Source organism: Pteropus alecto, unplaced genomic scaffold, assembly GCF_000325575.1.
Source record: "Pteropus alecto unplaced genomic scaffold, ASM32557v1 scaffold7, whole genome shotgun sequence".
NCBI lineage: Eukaryota > Metazoa > Chordata > Mammalia > Chiroptera > Pteropodidae > Pteropus > Pteropus alecto.
The window spans coordinates 40,641,704-40,660,764 of NW_006494614.1; the positions used below are offsets into that span (position 1 = coordinate 40,641,704).

Sequence of the window (19,061 nt, forward strand, 5' to 3'; positions counted from 1 at the left end):
TCCGGAAGCGGAAGTGCACGAAGGTCAGGGTTGGTTTTCAAGATGGCGGCCTTCAATGTGTTGGTGTCTGGTTGTGGGCGGCTGTTCCGAGGGCTCCTGGCAGGCCCGGCCATGACCAGCTGGGCTCGGCCTCCAGTTCGCGGATTCAGGGAAGGTGAGTCCCGGGTCCCGACGACCTCCCAAAGTTGAGAAGAGCGGCAGAATTTGCTTTCTCCCGCGCCCGTGCGCCCCTCCCGCGCCCGTGCGCCCCTCCCTCCCTTTCCTTCGCGCGGTTATGAAACTCCGGAGATGCTGGCGCGCCCATGGTGCTTGAAAGCCCCCTCCGGACCCTGATATTGTTATCTGACTTCCCGCTTCTCGTGAGTGTCCTCATGGGAGGGAGCAGGTGGGGAGGACAGAGAGAAAAGCCTGTTTTGTAGGCAAGAGCAGAAGAAAAGCCTGTCCCACTGTTCAAAAAAGTTTTCGATAAGGGTCTGCAATGTTAGCTCTCCCATATTCTCCAAACCGCGGCCTCCTTCATTAAAGACTCCCCGGACCATGAGGGCAGGATATTTGGATACCCTTCCCAGGGCCCCCCATTTCAGTTTCTCGTCTGAAATACTGTGATCTGATGGCAGCTTTTTCTGCCCTGGCCGCTAGTCTCCTTGAAAGGTTGAAGTTAAGGTGGAAAGGTCATTGAACAGCTGAAACAGAGGCACATGTTGAATGGTAGTTTTGCTTTCCGTTAATCGTAAGTCTGGAAAGGCAGCCTGATCCTAGCATTGAACTGAGAGCTTACTAAAGGCCAAGTGCTGTACTTCAAGCTATCATGGGATACTCGATAAAGAAAACACAGCTCTTTTCCTGAGAAGTTAAGTTCTAATGAGACGTGTTTATAGACTCCAATAAATGCAATTTAGGTATTTACGTGTCGAAGTAGAGGGAGATTTGGTTACCGGAAACAGCACACCCAATTGGAAAGTCTCATGTGGGGGGGGGGGGGGTTCCTTAAACAGACTTGTGAAAGGATGCAATCCGGCGCAGAGTGAAAAGGTCTTTCAGGACATAGCTTTCCTTTGTGTACTGCTGGAAGCAGGAAAGGATTAGTGATGTGCAAAAGAAGTGATGTGAGTGTTTTAAGATTCTGGCATGGTATTGACCAGCATTTCCTTTAACTAAAGCACAGAAGCATCCAGAGGAAAAGAGTGATCATTGTTTCAGAGGGAGCAGAAAAGTCCAAAAAGAAGAGCCCATGAAGAGGCCATTGCTTTCGTTTCTGAAGAGGTCTCTTTAGCTATCAAACAGCAATTTCAATAGAATGGCAGGCAAGGAACCCAGTTTGAGAAAGTCAAAGAGATAGTTCATGGGAATTGCAGGTATGTGTGAAGAATTTAGGTGTAAGAGGAAGATGGAACATTTACTATAAAGAACAACAAAATCCAGATACTGCCTGGTTAACATTAGATAAACTAATCCGTTAATAAAGATACCAAAGAGTTCATGCCACTAATAAAAAGAACTTGGATAAGGTGTTTTATGTATTCTCATGCTGCAAAATAAGCGTATGCCTATAACTTTTTTGAGGGTGTCTACCAAGTCTCAAACGCTAGTAGCTGCAAGTTACATATCCTTTATGCCATTCACAGTTGAAAACATTTCCTTACTATGTTCCCAGAGGATAGGCAAGAGGAATAGTTTTGTTTTGTTTATAAAGGAATATTTGAGATTTGCATTTTTGCAGTTGAAGGGTTTGTGAAATGATGGACTGTACACTCAAATGGGTCTTTGACTCCTCCTTTCCATAAATACCTGGGTTGGTTGCTCGTCTGTGTTACTCACTGTTACCTAAAAGCTAAATAACTGAATTGATGTAATCTTACATGAAGGCACTACCATATTCTGTATTCTTCTTAGGACCCGTCTCCGAAGCCTTTAAGTGAAAAAACTTTCTCTTGATATTCTACCTATTATGAGTAAGGCATAAAATATTACACATATAGCTAATTTTGACTGGTCCCAGCAGGTGTATTTGACACTCAAATAATATTGTACACATAGGATTTAAAGTTGTAGAGAGGAAGCCGGATGTCTTACTGAAATTATTCAAGCATCCTACTTTTCAAAGTATCTAATAGTGCTACTTAATTTTAGTCAGTTCATAAACATTCAGCACCAGTGCTTCTGCCTGTAAATTCTCATTCTAAAGCAGTGGTTCTCAGTTGAGGGGCAGATTTTTACCCCAGGGAACATTTGGCAATGTTTAGAGACATTTTTGGTTGTCACAACTGGTACTCCTTGCATCTGATGGGTAGAGTCCAGGGATACTGCTAAATCCATTACAGTGCACAGGACAGCCTCCCACAATAAAGAACACCTGGCTCAAAATGTCAGTCATACTGCTGTTGAGAAAGCCTTGTTTAAAGTTTGACAAGAGGGACACAAAGCCAAAAAAATATTATTAAGGAAGAAGCAAGACTAAAGGAAGACAAAAATGGAAATTGTGGTTTAATAAGTGCCTGCCGTAAGCACTGTGCTAGGTTTTCCACATACATTCATTCATTCCATTTTCTCAATGATTCTTAAAGGTGGATATTACTGACATTTTTACAAATGAGGAAAACTGGTTCAGAGGGGTTCAGTAGCTGCCCCAAATCACACAGCTTGTAAGCAGTGGAGTTGGAAGTAGAGCCATGCTCTTCCTTCTCCATCTGTAACATCACCTTGGTACTCCATGGCAGAGCTTCCCTGTGATTTCCTCCCTTCCCCAAAAGCCCTTGTCAGTTAACTTGCTGAAGACCATTTAGTGCTTACAGTTCACACTGCCAGACTTAGCAGAGATTAAATTAGAATTATGAAGGAAATGTATTTAAAACAAGCAAAATAAACCCATATGATTATCTGAATTTACAGTAATGCTCTATTAGACATTTAGATCAGTGTATTGAAATGAGTAAAGGCTGAAGGGAATTTTCTTCATCTTTTCCATTTAGCTAAGGGGGCTTTCTGGAGAACCTAGCAGTTTAGACAAAGATGTGTCTGGCAGGATGGGCAGCCCTATAGCTAAAGCTTTGAGAGAGCAATGAGCGAGTTGCGGAATTTAAAAAATTGAGAGTATCCTGATGGTGGAAATAGATTTTTGTTCGGCAACAAGACTCTTCATTCTGAAGCATAGTGCAAAGGGACATTTTCTTTGATCCAAAAGAAAAGAAGAGGCGGTAATGAGAGAAAACTCATATTGAACTTTATTGTAGTAGTAGAATTAAAGATGAACAGAAAGGAGCATTGTTTGAGCGAGGAAGGAGTTTGAGAAAAATAATTAATGGCCGGAAGTGCAGGCACACATCCCGATCATGCACTCCACTCCCTGACCCAACATAAGACTGCTAGTGCTGCCTCTTAGCCATCCTGCCATTCATTTACTCCATTCTTTCACTCCATTCCTTCATGTTCTGTTTGCGATTTGGTTTTCATGGATCCATTCCAAGAAAGACTTTAGTCTCTGGGCACTTCCTGCAGCAGCACCCTCCACTCCATATCATTCATCTTTCCACACTTCCTCCTTTACTAAACAGTTGGGTCTTTATACTGCTGCAGTTCACTATGTCTCTGTTTATGTGGCCATCAAGGTCTTTCTCCGTTCACTGCAGTCTCACCGCAATGCTGTTTGCTCTAGACTGTTATAATTCAGTTATGTTGGACTTCATCCTAGGCGAGCGAGTATTTACTGAAGCACTCAAAGGACCTCTTTACGAGGCATGGACTTTATTACAGTGAAGTTCCCATACTTGGTTTAGTTCTTTTTTCTCCCTTAGGGCAAAGACTCTGTCTTCTTCTTCTGTTGTAACTCTCCACAATAGGTGGAGTTGGGCTGTACAATCCTTGGTTGCTCAGCCAATATATTGCCTCCTGTGAAACAGATTATTTGATTTGTATGAAAAGTGCCCTTCGAAGATTTTGGCTCTTAATTCTAGTTTAGAAAACTGCTTCATTTCTTTCCTGAGTTTACTTGATATAGGCATGTCTGAGAAAACAAGGGTGATTCCGTCTTTTTCTAAACACGTTTTCTGTTAGTGCCTAAATATTTTAGTCTAGCTTTCTTAGCCACCCCCACTTCTCTTGAATGGAGAGGCAGCCAGAGACAAAATGGATCTCAGGTTTTGTTTACTTTTGACATGTTTTTGTATGCACACTGAAAATCAATACTGTTTTGATTCCTATCTCCTGTTTTCAGAGACTTAAAATCTACCAGGGCCTTTTCATGCTCCAGCCAGGCCTTCTGCCCCAGCACTGAAACACGGCCCTGATCAATCTCAATCTCCTGTGAATTCTCAGGTCATTATTCCTGGTTTGACAAATTGTCTCTATTAGATAAGCATCTGCCTAATGTTTTACCCACTGGCTTATAGTAAGATGATTCACTGGCTCAGAGTTGCTGTGTGGGGAGCTTGTGAACAGTGGAGCTTGCCACGAGCTTTGATCTCTTTTCCAGGGGCCAGTGGGATGACTTCAGGGTTTGGTTCTTTGCCGGGAGTGATGTGTGTTTTGTTAGACTTGTTTACCTCATGGTTAGGACCCAAGTGCCTCCACAGAGAAGGGAACCACATGTTTATCAGCTTTGTGTTTCAGGGCATTGTTCTCGTGCTGACTCAAGTAGGACCATCTCCTTCTGTTTCCTAACTTTTGTTTCTTATAGGGACTCTTAAAAACTTTCCCCCTACCAGTTGTTGCTCAGATTTGGTCACCGTCTGTCCAAACTTGAAAAATTTCTAGGGTTCCTGGAACCCCTACTGGGCTGGGGCTGTGTCCTCCTTCTGCCTCCCCACATTTGTAGGTTGACACATTGCAGTGACAGTCCCCCTGCAGCTGTGCCGGCTTCCAGACTGAGCACCAGGTTGAGCCTTACCCACATCCCGTTTAGGCTCCTCTGTGTTCTGAACAAGTAGATCCCTGTGTGGAGTGACGCATTTTCTTTTACAGGGAGAAACCTAGTTTGCCTTTGAATTGATTAGTAACTACAGTGTTCTCTGGAGAAAGCCTCAGGGCCTTTCTGGCCATTGTTACTCCTTTGTGTCTCTGGAGTTGAACATGGAAGGGCTCTCAGGTTGGTTGTTTAGAAGTAATGAGTCTTTGTGAATGGCCTTGCCCAGAAAACAAACTGGTAACAATTCCAGGCAGTCTGTGTCCAATTAGGTGTCAGTCACAGAGCTCAGTGATCACAGATGCTGCTGTAGGAATCTGGTTGGGTTACAATTGCTTCATTTTTTTTTCCTTAGACATTCTCCTCCTCTTTTTATTGTTGGTTTTTTGTTTTGTTTTGTTTTGTTTTTTATTGCAAAAGTAGTACACGTTTATTTTAGAAACTTTAGAAAATATAGATAGGCATAAACAAGAAACTAAAATCACCTACTTCAACCATTGAGAAAAACAGTATCACCATTTGGGTATATAGCTTCAGGGGTCTGAGAGCCACCTAAAATTCACTTCTAATTGTATGTATGTTTATGGACATGTTTCTAGGGAGAAGGCTATAACTTTCACTAGATTCTCAAAGTTAAGAGCCTTTGGCTCTTTCTCATCTGTATTACTTCTTGCCTTGGCTAGAGCTGAGTAAAACTAATTGTGGCAGCCAAGCTGCTGTTAAAATGTGATTTTAGTATGTAGGGAGACAGTTTGCAGTCTACCTATGTGGGCTCGTTTTCTACTACAGTAATTGCCAGTCAGAAGGGGACCATGGCAAGAATTTTGCTCTCTAAATGCCAGCTAGTATTAATTGAACATCTGTGTGTCAGTTCCTGTGCTAACAGCTATGGCTTCTCTCTTTCTAAAGAAACTGGGAGAACAAGGGAGGATCCAAGAATTTTCTTCTTGATTATATTTGGCAAATGTGGGCTTTTAGCTTGATTTCTTCCTTTGAATATTGTTGAAGTTGTCATTCTGCATCCTAGGCAAGTAAGATGGAAAATATGTACAGCCTGACGGATGTGTGCAACTTACTGCCTTGCCCTCAAGTTCTCTTGATTGCCAGACCTAAATAGACAAAGAGCTGAGGGAGTCCCTCTCAGTTTGGAATTGCAGTACTCTCCTTGAAATTCTGCCTGGACCCAGTACCTACAGGCTTTTTACTTCCACCTCCTCCTCTATCACTCCTCTCCTGTGTAGATAACAAAATGCAACCCTGCAGGGAGAAGAGTGAAGAAGAGAAGAGGATTTGACACAGTTGTCCTCGCACAGCTTTAACAGGCTCTCAAGATGAATTTTTTTTTTCTTCTTTTTTACACCTGCAGCACCTCGTCTTCCTAGGTGATCTCCCATCCAGGTACTAACCAGGCCCAACCCTGTTTAGCTTCCAAAATCAGATGGGATTGGGCTTGTTCAGGGTGGCACAGCCGTAGACTCTCAGGATGAATTTTAGGAGCGAACTGGTCTCATTGCTGGGACAGTGTTAGTTCAGTGCTGTATCTTATGGATAGCAAACTCTTCAAAGTCAAAAGCTATTTCTAATTCTCTTCATAAAAGGACACATGCGGTGGGTACTTTTGAAGGTCTTTTGGATGATTCTGCCCATTCTTAGGTCATTATTGCTAGCCATAGTAGGGCAGGATCTTGCCAATTTCCTTGGATAGAACCAAGATGGATCTTGGCTTAAAAAGGCAAAAAACAGTGTGAAGACTGTTGATCCAAGAGAGATGACATTACTTGGGCATCTGGCCTTGCCCCCACCCAGCCTCAAGGGCATAGAGCCTTGGCACTTGGAGGTGAACCCTGCACGCTTTCTCTTCCAGATGGGGGACCGTGGGAGAGTGCAGATTGCAGGCTCGGTTTTTTCTGCATGTGTAGAATTTGAGCTATTATTTGAAACTCCCTGTTCCTTATTAAATGGCTGACCTAATTTTTCCCCTTTATCTCTGTAGTGGTGGAGATCCAAGAAGGGAAGACAACTATAGTAAGTATCATCGAGTTGGCCACTTACAACCTCTTTAACACTTGGAGCTGCCTGACCGTTCCTTTGAGGGAGGAAGGGAGGCCCAAACGGGACTCTAAGCTCCAAGATTAGCTCCCTCTGTGACCATAAATCTCACAGTCTACTATTTTTTAAGCTGTGTGCTGTAGTGTAGTTAACCAGGAACAGTCACTTGTACCTGGATTGAGGCATCCGTTATTTGATTAAAGTGGCCTTTGTATGACAAGATCTAAGAGGTGTTTGCTATGTTCTTTGGACGGTGATAAATTAGTTTTCCAACGGGGAAACTAAGGCAATGGCAAGACTAGAGAGCCAGAGTAAGTTGACCCAGGGCCAGGAGCCTGGATCTCAGCTCCTTTCCTTTCTGTCCAGAATGACTAAGCTACTCCTTAAGTGATGCAGTTAGAAGGTGACACTCTCTGGGACCTGGGCTCACTAGCACCCTAGCTTGTCTGCTGGTAATAAAGCTAAAACAATTCTTTATCCACCGACTCCCCCCTTTCCCTCATTTGGCCCATCTCGCCTCCCTTCCTCCGGGAGTCATGGGGCCTAGATTATCCTATAATCCCTAAAAGACAACGTTGTTTTCACATGGCCTTCCATGCCTCCAATAAATCCTCAGCCACTCCACAGAGCTCCCAGAAGCCTCTGTAACTTCCATGTCAACCAGGGATTTAACCCTTCTGGCAGCCAGCCATGCTCGGTCCTCCCCCAGACAGTCTTATCCCCAGGACAAGCCCTTTGGGTTCTTTGGGTCTTCCTCAGAACATTCTCTCAGCTTTTGCACTGCTTAGCCTCAAAACAGTTCTTTTGAGGGGACTCCCATCTCCTTAGCACACCTTGTTTATCCCCTTATTCAGAGCTGAAACAAGCATTCACCCTGTGAACTCCATGCTGGTGGAGAGAAAACACATCTGGTTTTTGAGTGTGAAGACTTTTTCATGTGGGGCATGAATTTGCTATTTGTAGAATGAACATGGAGACCCTGTACAAGGAGAGCCTTGGGGGAGGGAACCCATCCATTCCTGGAGAGGCACTCCCATGGCTGACTGGGTATTGCTCACTCTGGGGTCTCACTTTCTTCATCTATAATATAAAATCGTGGTTCCTCCCTCAGTAGGTTCTGGGCGTTAAACAAGATATGTGTGAATCATGATTGGCACAGAGCCAGGCATGCAATTGGGAGTCAGTAAATGTTAGGTCTGTCTCCACGGGCCCCCTTTAATCCCCTCCCGAGGCCTACCACTCACCTACACATTTTCCCTTACACACATCTCCATTTCTGGCATAATTGTGGTGGCCTTGGCAGAAAGGTAGCAGTGCCCTACATAATCAAGCAATGCTTCCAGCCTCCTTTCCCTTTTGCCAGTTCTTCCCCAGGAGACAGTGTTGCTTCCCTCCCAAAGCCTCTCAGACCTGTCCCATCCTTACTCATAATCCATGGCCTCAGTCAGCAAGGCTTTCTAAACTCCCCCTTTTGAAATTGGAGCTGACTCCAAATCTTTGGTCTGTTACGCTTAGTAATTCCAAGGCTATGTCACAGGATACAGCAGCCACGAAGGTCATTTCGCACGTGGCCTCAGCACAGTTGGAAAGGTGGCATCCAAGATAATAAAAGCAAGGAGAATAGGAGAATGTTCCTCCCAACTGTGTTTTAAAAAAGAGAAGAAGCAAGAGTGCACACGGTTATCTGTTTGTATAGGCAGAGACCAGGCTTCTCACATTGGCACCATTGGTATCCTAGGCTGGCTAATTTTTTGTGGGGGCTGGCCTGTGCATTGTAGGATAATTAGCAACGTCTTTGCTAGATTCCAGTTGCACCCATCCCCCAGTTGTGACAAACAAAAATGTCTCAGTTGTTGTCCAGGCTCCCCTGGGTGGCAAAATCATGGCAGGCTGAGAACCACTGGCATAGACTTACCTTTGTAAGATAAAGCTGGAAACTTAGTTTCCTCTGAGAACGATATGTAGGGTGAGAGGGAGACTTCCTTTAGACTCTGAATCCCTGCGCAGTTTGAAACTTTCTACCACGTGCATTTATTACTTTTTCCCAAAGGTTTTTGGTTGTTTAAGGAACAAAAGTTAGCGTTCAGCTGATAACAGCAAACCCCTCCCTCTTGCATTAAGTTCAGTTTCTACTACCCTTGAAAGCCACCAAGTCACTTCTCTTTGGTCATCCTAAGGCCCAGTACACAGCAGCTGCAGAACCACCACCATAGTTCCAGCAGAGAGACTTATTAGATCCTCCCACAGGACCCTGACAGATGAACTTACACCAGCATTCCCAGCATTTTGGGGGTTGCTCAAGGATCAGAGGCTCCACACGGCCCTCTGCCTCACTGGCTCTCTTTCTCTGCCTCCCTGGCTCTCTTTCTCTGCCTCCTAGATCGAAGGCCGTATCACAGGTACTCCCCAGGAAAGTCCAAATCCCCCTAACCCTTCTGGCCAGTGCCCCATCTGCCGGTGGAACCTGAAGCACAAATATGGCTATGAGGTGAGTTGGTACACAAAGACACTGGGCTCTACACGTCACGGAGGTCATAGTCTCTGGTTAACTAAAGCAGCATCCCCCCAACACGCTCTCCTCACCACCCCTCACCTGCCCCGTAGCCAGTGCTGCATCTCATGGAGCCACCAAAGACAAGCATTTTGTCCAGTGGCTCTCACCCCTGGCAGCGCATTAGAATCATAGGGGAGCTTTAAAAAAATGCTCAGGCTCCACCCCCAGACATTGATTCGCTTGGTCTGGGGTAAAGCCTGGCCATCATTTTTAAAAGCTCCCCAAGTGATTCTTGTGTGCAGCCAGGGTTGAGAGTGTCTTAGTTCATGGGCTGGTTGCTTGGGATTGAGACCATCAGGGCCCAGTCTTGAGGGGTTGTGTTCCCAAAAGAATGGGATCAGGATCTAAGTTTGGGTTTTGTTATTTCATAATAGACTCTTTTATAAGAGTCTGTTTGGAGAGTCCTTACTGTGACCTATGGACACATTATTGTTTCTTTCCATATTGGAGATCCTGGTTTGCTCCAGCTCTTTTAGCTCATCATCTGTTTCCACAGAAGGATGATGACAATGAATAACAATAGGTACCCTGTGTTGAGTGCATTCTCTGTGTCAGGCATTGTTGTAAGCACTTACATGCCTTCATTTGCTTAGCTTTCATAATATCCCTATGAAGTAGGTACTTTTTTCATCCTTGTTTTACAGAGGAGGAAATTTGAGGCATGGAGCTGGAATAAAAACTCTGGGTATACAGCCAGCCTGCGGTCCCAGCTACTACTCTGCATCCTCTCTAGAAATGGGGAGGGACTGGGAGAACGGACACAGTCTTGGAGAAATCCATACTTGTCCTTCAGAGTTCTATTGGTGACATTAAGCACCCTATTTTTAGGTTTCAGGTGATTCAGGCCCTGGGCCAGTTTGACCTGCAGCTTGTCCCTATGCCCCTCTATGGAATGGGATGACTAAGGGCAGAGATCCCGGTCAGGTGGTAAGAACAGGAGAGGCCACATGCCCATGGGATCTGAACAGAATGATCCAACTAATCTCCAAGACTGGGAGCCTTGGCCTCAGGCCACCCTGAGGTGGGGAGAGGGGGTGTTCTTTCACTGCCCCAGGCCCTTCTGCTGATTGCAGCTTGGAGTAATAGGAAGCTTGCAGGCCGCAGGGCAGTATTCAGAGCTTCTTGTTACATGGAAGTTAGTGGAGTTGTGGCCATACTTGGAATCCCAACTTAAGATGGGAAGGTGAACCCCACACCTGCCTGACCACCATGGGGCATTCTTCCTACCAGCCGTTTCCAGGAAATAGACTTGGCTCTGTTTATCCAGCAGAAGAAATCCGATCTCCTCCAAGGTAAAGGCTTGTTTTGCTTTTACCCCTTTCCATTCAGGACACCATTAGCCCGAGCTGCACAAGCTGTCAGCTTGCTTAGCAGTCTGCAGTGAAGGAGACTGGGGCTGTGAGCCCAGTTTATTAGCCCTGGATAATCCAATCCAAGTTCTTTTCATCAGATTCTGAAGATTACAGGGGTGGGAATTGGGGGGTCTGGGTCCCTCAGGAGCTGTCCAGTGATTAAAACAAATCTGCGGTTATACAGTGAGGCGCCTGCCAGGGCAGCAAGTCAGTTTGTGGACATGACTGCTAAGACTGGCATGCCAGGCCCCTCAGGGGTGGGCGGAATGGGAGATGGTGGCTTTTATTTAACTCCCTCAGCCATCCTGTGAGAGTTAGAAGAAACGATCTCTTGTCTTTTTTTTTTTTTTTTTTTATGGTCTCTTGTCTTGATTCTGGCTCTGTTTATCCTTGTTTCCTTGTCTTGTCCAAAGCTGTCTGATGGTCAAAAGGAAGCCTGAGAATCCATTCACATCTGGTTCACAGGGGGCTTAGAAGATATAGGATTTAATTTCACAGCCCTGATCCCTTCCTCCTCAGCTTGTATTCTGCCTAGCACTTCAGAGAGAGCAGCAGAAGGTGGAGGGGCTGTCTGCATGTATTCTGGCCTGTGGCCCATAGGCCGTGGTGGCGGAAATGGTATAGAATTTTCCTCTTGTGTGAAAATATATGGCATACCCCCTACTTCACCCTAAGAGAATAACAGACCCATCATCACCAGGAAAGATTAAAGAGCAATTTTTCATGCAGGTGCATAAAAAATTGTTAACACTTTTTCAGGAGTTTCTAACCTAGTCTGTCAAAAAATTATTTCTTGGAGGAACTAGAAGCTCTTGGGGTGGTAATGGGGTCAGAAAATCTTACTAAGTTGAGATTTAACTTTTGTTAGGGTAAAGGTAGCAGACCAATGTGCAAAGCTGTGTGTGGAGGGAGTGGTCTCAGGTCAGTTCCGAGGGAAACATCAACGTCTTGGAGTGCCAGGGTATACGATAGCCTCCCCTGTAGATCATGTGGCCTGGCTCCCCAGCATCAAACACCCACCCAGCTGACTGACCCTCATCTCCCGTTTTCCGGTTCCGCTAGGATGTTCTGCTGCTGAGTCAGTTCATCCGGCCTCATGGAGGCATGCTGCCCAGGAGGATCACAGGCCTGTGCCAAGAAGAGCACCGCAAGATTGAGGAGTGTGTGAAGATGGCCCACCGAGCAGGTAGAGGTTCCCCTTGGGGCTAAGAGGGACACAGGGCTTTAGGTACCATCCTCCCCTCTGTTTCCCCACCAGCTGCCCCATATTGTAGCCCTTCCTGGAAGAAAAATGCACATCCAGAGTCTTCGTTATACTCTCCCAACACCAACCTTCTACCCCCTTGGGCATTCCCTATGGCCCCCAAGAGCTGCAAAGGGAGCTTTGGAGACCATCGCCTTATATGCTCTTCCCTCCCTCCACTCAGGTCTGTTGCCAAATCACAGGCCTCGGCTTCCTGAAGGATTTGTTCCGAAGAGCAAACCCCAGCTAAATCGGTGAGCAAACTCGGGTGTCCACACCCTGAGCATTTTGCAAGACCTCATTCTCGCTGCATTTTCAGGGAAGGCCATATACTGGGGCTCATCCCACAGCCTAGCAAGGCTGGAGTGCTCCTTGACTGTCTGTTCTGTCTTGTGTAGCTTGAGCACCCACCCCCACTAGTCCCACTGCTGCTGCAGCTGATGTTGCATGGGCTTCTGTCACCCGCCCCTGCAGCTTCAGCCTCTGCCTCTCTCCTCTTCCTTCTCCAGTAGGGCACTTAGCACAGGGGCAAGGAGGGTAAGAAGGTCTGCTGGTTGGGCATTAGAATGTGCTAATCCCCTGTTTATGACATCATACAGGGTTGCTATGGGAATATCAGAGCACTTCTACAAACTTTTAGTATCCCAGCACTGGGGTTATTAAAGGGCAAAATGAGGTCTTAAAAGTAGGAGGGCTCTCTGGGGCAGGGCCACCATATATAGCTGTGCAAGTCGTATACTGCAAAACTTCAAGACAGTTATCCATGTAGATTAGATTGTGCAGGTTGCTCCCTAGAGTTACGCAGTTAAGAATCTGCACAGCTGCACATGGTGACCCAGGAGGTCCTAAGGTTTTATAGAAGAGAGGAAGGCCCCTAGATCCTGGAATAAATCAGTCTGCCTTTCAGCCTAAGCAGGGTGGCCCCCTCTAGTGTAAGAGCAGATTCCTAACACTCAGTCATTCTGTTGTACGTTCCTTTCCCTCCACCATCCCTGTTCAGCTGCCACTGGAACTGCTCTCTGTATGGGGCCAAAAATGGTTGAAGCAAAGCAAGACTTAACCAGCACCACCCCATCCCCCCAAGCAGACCTCCTAGTCAGATCCCCAGCAGAACCCAGGCATGAGGGTGGGAGGCCAGGCAGATACCAGCCACAGATTGCTGGGCTTGGGGTGCAAGGCCAGAGCTGGGTCTTCATTGACGCCTCGCCAGCACCCTGGCCCCATGCCCATCTCCACCTGCACTTCCTATGTTGCTAGCTGGGCCATTTGCCAGCAGCCCTGGGGGAGCAGGACCTATTAACCTCTTCCTGTCTTCCCCAAATATGCTATGGGCCATTTGGGGATTGAGCTTACTCCCACCCCCCACCTTGTTAAGAGAGGGCAGCAGGCCTAAGGACACAATCCATCCTGCCCTCAGGCCTTTGAAGTAAGGCCAGGCTCCCTCCCATATATCCGGTGTCCTTTAACGTGACACGGGATTGATGATGTGTGGGGGCTCTTGGGTTGCAAAAGGCCACCCCAGGGGGGAGGGGGAGGCCTAGCTACAAGGGAGGTTGATTCCCTTGCAAGGAATTTTATGATTCTATCCAGAGGTCCTTGAGCTGCCACACACTGACCCAGGTTCTACTGGGGCCCGAGGGGAGCCACACTTCCTCCTCCTTCTGTCCCTTCAGGAGAGGTAGGAAGGAGCCTTGGTTCTTTCTAGAGCTGGACTCTTCCCAGAGCTGACTGGAGGCCAGCCACCCAGGTCCCCCTTTCCCCCACCAGCTGCTCCTTGTGGCACAGGCATTAGGCCCAGGGCTAGCTAAAGCCCAGCTTCCTTGGGTCCCTGCAGGGCAGAGAGAAAGAACAGCTTTAGGGCAGCAGCTCTGAAGATCCTGGTCAGCCTCAAGACATTCTGGGGTCTGGGAATCCCAGTGAGCACGACTTTCACAGACCCTGCTCGCACACCCCACCTCTTCACCCACCCCCTCTGGAGACTGGGAGACAGATGCCAGCACAGGGGCTTGCCAGGTGTTCCTTCCCTTACCCTTTACTCTTCCGCTGTCCCAGCACCACCAACCATAAAAAAAGCCATTCCTGGGGCCAGCCCCACTCCTCAGAGGTCTCCCTGTTGGGGCATTGACATTGACAGTAGATGTAGAGAAGCACTCCCCTGTCTGCCCACCTCACACTAGGAGTGCAGGCCAGCACCTCCCACAGCTTTTTATACTCTTTTAAGAATTGTTCCCTTTGTGCAGAGCTGAGAGCAGAAGACCAAGGTCCAGAGGAGCTTAGTTGAAATGTATAAGTTGGCAATCATTTTTTAACTTTTATCTAAAAATTTTCATCCAAGGGTAATTATTTGGGGGGGGGGGGAAATAATTTTTTTAATTAAAAATCTCTCATTTGAGAGTTTCTAAAGGTGGCGAGTTGAAGTCTCAACTTAGATTAGAGGCAGAAGAGGATCCTGGCCTTCGAGCATGGCTGAGCTTTCAGGATGAAGGGTGGGCCTCTCCAAGTTTCATTCTGAATGGAGTAAACCCCAGTCTCAGCCGGCATGAGCCACTTTTCCAGGAACTATCAGTGCCCCGGCCATCCCCAAAGGAGGCCAAAGGACTATGGGCGGCAGCCATCTTTCTCCACCCCCCTCCTACTTACAGGAACCTTCCTGGACTTGGTCTGCCCCCACGGGCCTTCACCCTTGGCTCCCATCACAGGTTGGGTGAGGGGCAGGGGTCCTAACACCAGTTATGGCTGCCCAGGGGAGTTCCCTGAAGGCTGGGGTGACAGAATGAGCCAAGTAGGGAAGAAGGAAGGATTCCTTCAGGCCCTTACATCAGCCTCTCTCCCCCTGGCTGAGGCCAGGGAGGAATGATCTGCTCTCTGAGCAGCCTCTTTCTCTGCCTCTTCCCCCAGGAAATACACACAAACACTGATAACTCATAAAGATCAAGGGAGCACATGGCCCTAGGCTGCCTGACGCTGGCCACACACACACTTGCAGCAAGAGCCCAGCCCATCTGTTTATAGCAGACTCAGCAGTTGCTCCTAGGAAAAGTCTCTGATCCTCAAGTGAAAGGGTTTGGTTGGACAACCACAGCTTTCACCCAAGGAGGCAGTGCCCACTCTCCCAGATCCAGCACAGGCCCCAGCCCTCATAGCCATCTCCTGGTCCTCCTTCCACAGGTACCTGACCCGCTGGTCCCCTCGCTCTGTCAAGCCCATCTACAATAAAGGCCACCGCTGGAACAAGGTGCGCATGGCTGTGGGATCACCCCTCCTGAAAGACAACATCTCCTACTCAAGAAGGCCTTTGGTGCTGTATCATTGACTGAGAGCAGGGCTTTCTGAGAGCCTGGCCAGAACTCTTCCTGTACTCCTGCCCCATCCCTACCAGGGTGGCCCGGCTCCTGCAACGTGAACAGCATGAGGGTCAGTGGGACCTCCTTCAGTGCCCTCGGCCTGTCAGCAAGGGCAAACAAAACAGGTCCCTTGGCAGGTGCCGTGGTCTCATGACTGGCTGGGTCTGTGCTCAGTGCTGGGGGACAGGGGTTTTGCCCAAAGGAATGTCATAAACCAGGCTCACGTCTCACCCACTGGGTGCATATTCCCTGCTTGGCAAGTGTGGGGAGCTTGGGCTCATTTTCAGCCAGTTACCGAACTTTGAGTCATTGATCTCTATGATGGGCCACATGAATGCAACTTGAGGGAGGGAGTTCATGGGCCAAACAGGTTCCCATCCTCTTTTTTGACAGCTCTTTGTCTTGGGCCTGGGAGGCTGCGAGGAGGAGGGAAGTTGGGCTGCCTGGTCCATGTGCAGCTCTCATCTGAGTCCAAGAGCTGCCTTGCTCAAAGGGCTCCTGGCTGTCACCTCCCACAGCCATTTCCACCTGCCATTGTCTCCTTAGCACATTCCAGTCCTCTGCCACTTGGTTTAGAACTAGGTCTCCAGCTCCATAGGTCTCTCCTCAGAGCCTGGACACCAGATGGAGGTGGAGATGAGGGGAAGCATCAGGACAGAATAGACAGACAAATTCACTGAAATGTATGAAAATAATGTTTACACTCTGCATAAAAAGTTCCCAGGCTGGCCCCTCCTACAGCATGAAGGGCAAGTCTATATTCTTCTCACCAGTGCCCACGTAGATGTAGCCACAGTTCTTGGTGCGGGGAGCGTGGTAAAAGGTGAGGCCTGGCCAGAGGAGACTGCGCAGCACCACCAGAGCGTTGCCCCTCTCCATCTGGATGCTCCAAGATCCTGGGGAAAAGGCGAGGCCTGAGCTCTGTGGAGCCAGAGTTTTGTGCATATGCAGAGGCCCCAGCTCCTTGGGCTGCCAGGCCCTGGTGCTAAGGTTCTACTGGGAGAAGGGAAGATGATTTAATTATCCTGGGGTTTTACTCCCCCTGATTGCCTTTTAGCCATTTCACTGTTCATTAAAACCACTTCCAGGGAGAGGGCAAAGGAAATGAAGAGGTGAAACTCAAACCAGTGCATTTTGTTCCTGTCAGCAAGTCTAGTTAAAGGTTGAGTGGGGGAGGAAGCTGAATCCACAAGCAGAGAGGAGTTGGGGCTTTCTCCAGGCTCCCTCTCACCCTGTACTCAGGACACTCCACCGGTGACGTTTAGTTCTAGTGCAGTTTGTCCCTACTTAACATTTTATTCTCTCTTCCGCAGTCCCATAAGCCTCTGCTCTGAGACGGATTAGACCCATCCAGGAGCTCACATAAAAAGTTTGGCGGGAGGGGACTTGGGCCACCGCTAATGAGCCTTTGTCTTTCCTGGGTCCTGCCCTGGTTTGAGCTCCCCAGACTGGAGCAGCCCAGCCTGAGGCTGAGTTGTGCAGCTATGAGGACTTGGCTAGAAGGGCCTGATCCATCTCCAGAACAGGGAGGGAGCCGCTGTGTGGGAGGAAGGAGCCTGGGAAAATCGCCTCTGGATGCAGATCTGGAGCTTCTATTCCCCTGCGCACCAAGGCCCCTCCCCAGCCTAGCCACAGCTCTGCTCTGGGCCATGCCAGAAAGGCAAATGCTTTGAAGGTTTTGGTGTTGGACCAGCCAGTGATGCGCTGAGAGCTGCTCTGAGGCCTTCATCGGCTGCCAGCTCAGCCTGGCTGCTTGGCTCCTGCTGCCCCAGCTTCCCACAGGCCTCCTCCAACCATGGCCCACCCTGGTCACTCCACACCCAACAGCCACACAGCTCAGCCCCCACCCACTGGGGCCCACCCTGCATCTAAGAGACCTAACCACCAGGAACCCCTGGCCTTGGGTGTCGTCACCTGCCCAGATCAAATCCAAAGCTTTCTGGGTGCATGTAGGTCAGCTGGCCCTGGCCTGCTTACGGAGAGCCTGGCTCAGAGCCAACTGCAGCACTGTGCAGTAGTCTGCACCAAGTGCTACTACCCATGTATGAGGTGATGAAGTAGAAGCCACAGCATAGGCTTCCTTAGGCCCACATAGTGCTGGCAGACAGTATCAAGAATGTCCCTGGGTTGTCAGCTCTGGCTGCGGTACTTCCTAGGAAGGGGGCTGGTGGGGTAAGGGGGATTTCCTGGTCAGAGAAGGGAGTATTTCCCCCTGGTTCCTACAATTTTCCTCTGAAGGACTTGAAGTCTCCCACCTCTCAGACCTGCCTTCAGAGTCCTAAATCCCTAGCCTGTTGCTTTCCTAGTCACTCATTCCAAAAAGCAGATTGCCTAGGGGTAATGGGAGTGGGGTGTGACAGAACAAAGTGTTCCCAGTGCACTGCTTTCAGCCTTTGGCCAGAAGCACAGGCCTCAGGAAGGTACATCCTCTAGCTCCCCTTAGGTATACCCCCGACCCCACCCCAGTGCCCAGAACATCATCTGGGGACAGTCCCTCCCTGCCCTTGGAGCACATAGTCACATAGCCCCCTTGAACTGAAAGGTCAGACTGCCTCACTCCTCTGCCACTCCAGGAAGGGCAGTTTGCAGCCTCCCTGGGCCAAATGCTGCCCTGGAGAAATGGAATCTTGGAGTCCCTAACCTATACCAATCATCAATTCACAGTCACCAGCACCTCGGCACTCTGGGCAAGGGCTGAGTCCCAACCTTCCCTTGCACCAGCCTGCCCACCTAGAGTTTAGCCACCTCTTTGCTCCAGTAGATGAGGGGGCCCAAGGTTAGCAGGGTTACTAGAGAAATAGAGAGCGCCCACTGGGGCAAGGGACAGCACCAAGCAGCAGAAGGGGGCTGGCAGAGTGTAGAAACAGCATGTGAGGGGCCAGCCAGCTAACAACACTGCCTCCCTCCCTTGCATTCCTGTCACACTCCTGTCCTCTCCTTTTTCCTGGCTCAGCTGGTTGCCCAGGAAACACACAGACTCTAAACGTGCCGGGAGTCACGTAGTGTCTACCTGGGAAGCCAGGCAGTTGCTGTCACCTTCACCTACTTTTCTTATTGCAGCTGCTCTAAAGGTTGGGCCTAGCCAGCTCTCACCGCTTCTGCCTCTAAGATTCCAGGAGAAGCAGCCTCCTGCGGCCCTGGTGTCTCCCAAGTCTCCTCAAACCTCCCCCTCCTGCCCCCTGGCAGCCCCTCTTCTACAGACTATTTCTGAGGCTGCGGTGGGGAACAAGCCAGTAATTAGGATCGCTTGAAATCAGTGGGATGTCCTCACCTTAGTGTGGAAACCTCTGGCTAGGGTATGCTCCTCAATTATATTCCTTCCAGTAAGAAAGGCAGCAAAGCTCTGAGAGTAAGTTTGAGGTGGAGAGTGGACCAGGCTGGGGATCAAGGCTATCCAGGGGCAGCAGATGCCTTAAACTCAGACCAGCACTGCACAACTTGTGACACAATGAGAAATGACTAGGTCCCTCCTCAAAGCAGCCACTGTGGCCACACCAGGGCCACAAAGTATGGTCAACTGCCCTAGAGGTGGGGGGCGGGGGAGTAATGTAATGGGGTACAGAGGTGGAAGAGTACCCTCTGTAACTGACGGGCAAGGTCAGTCCCCCTGGTCCAGAATGCC

General features: G+C 48.6%; 2 protein-coding genes and 1 pseudogene across 3 annotated transcripts in view; 1 reads left to right on the forward strand and 2 right to left on the reverse strand.

Moving 5' to 3' along the window:
* MRPS18A (mitochondrial ribosomal protein S18A) lies at nucleotides 1–16,548 on the forward strand. 2 transcript variants are annotated; one of them, XM_006926505.3, is made up of 6 exons: nucleotides 2–154; nucleotides 6,891–6,922; nucleotides 9,327–9,434; nucleotides 11,915–12,038; nucleotides 12,280–12,349; nucleotides 15,264–15,738. In XM_006926505.3, the coding sequence occupies exons 1-6, from the start codon at nucleotides 43–45 to the stop codon at nucleotides 15,406–15,408; spliced, it is 591 nt and encodes a 196-aa protein (XP_006926567.1). In that variant the 5' UTR covers nucleotides 2–42; the 3' UTR covers nucleotides 15,409–15,738. The 2 variants fall into 2 exon arrangements, with proteins under 2 accessions (XP_015455896.1, XP_006926567.1); XM_015600410.2 differs by lacking the exon at nucleotides 9,327–9,434 and having other exon boundaries at nucleotides 1–154; nucleotides 15,264–16,548.
* LOC112474897 lies at nucleotides 6,255–6,373 on the reverse strand (annotated as a pseudogene).
* Nucleotides 16,112–19,061, reverse strand: part of RSPH9 (radial spoke head 9 homolog) — a 13,131-nt gene continuing 10,181 nt past the window's right edge. Inside the window, exon 5 of the mRNA XM_006926504.3 lies at nucleotides 16,112–16,335. Coding sequence (XP_006926566.1) covers nucleotides 16,175–16,335 — 161 coding nt within the window. The 3' untranslated portion in view covers nucleotides 16,112–16,174. The remainder of the gene's footprint in view (nucleotides 16,336–19,061) is intronic.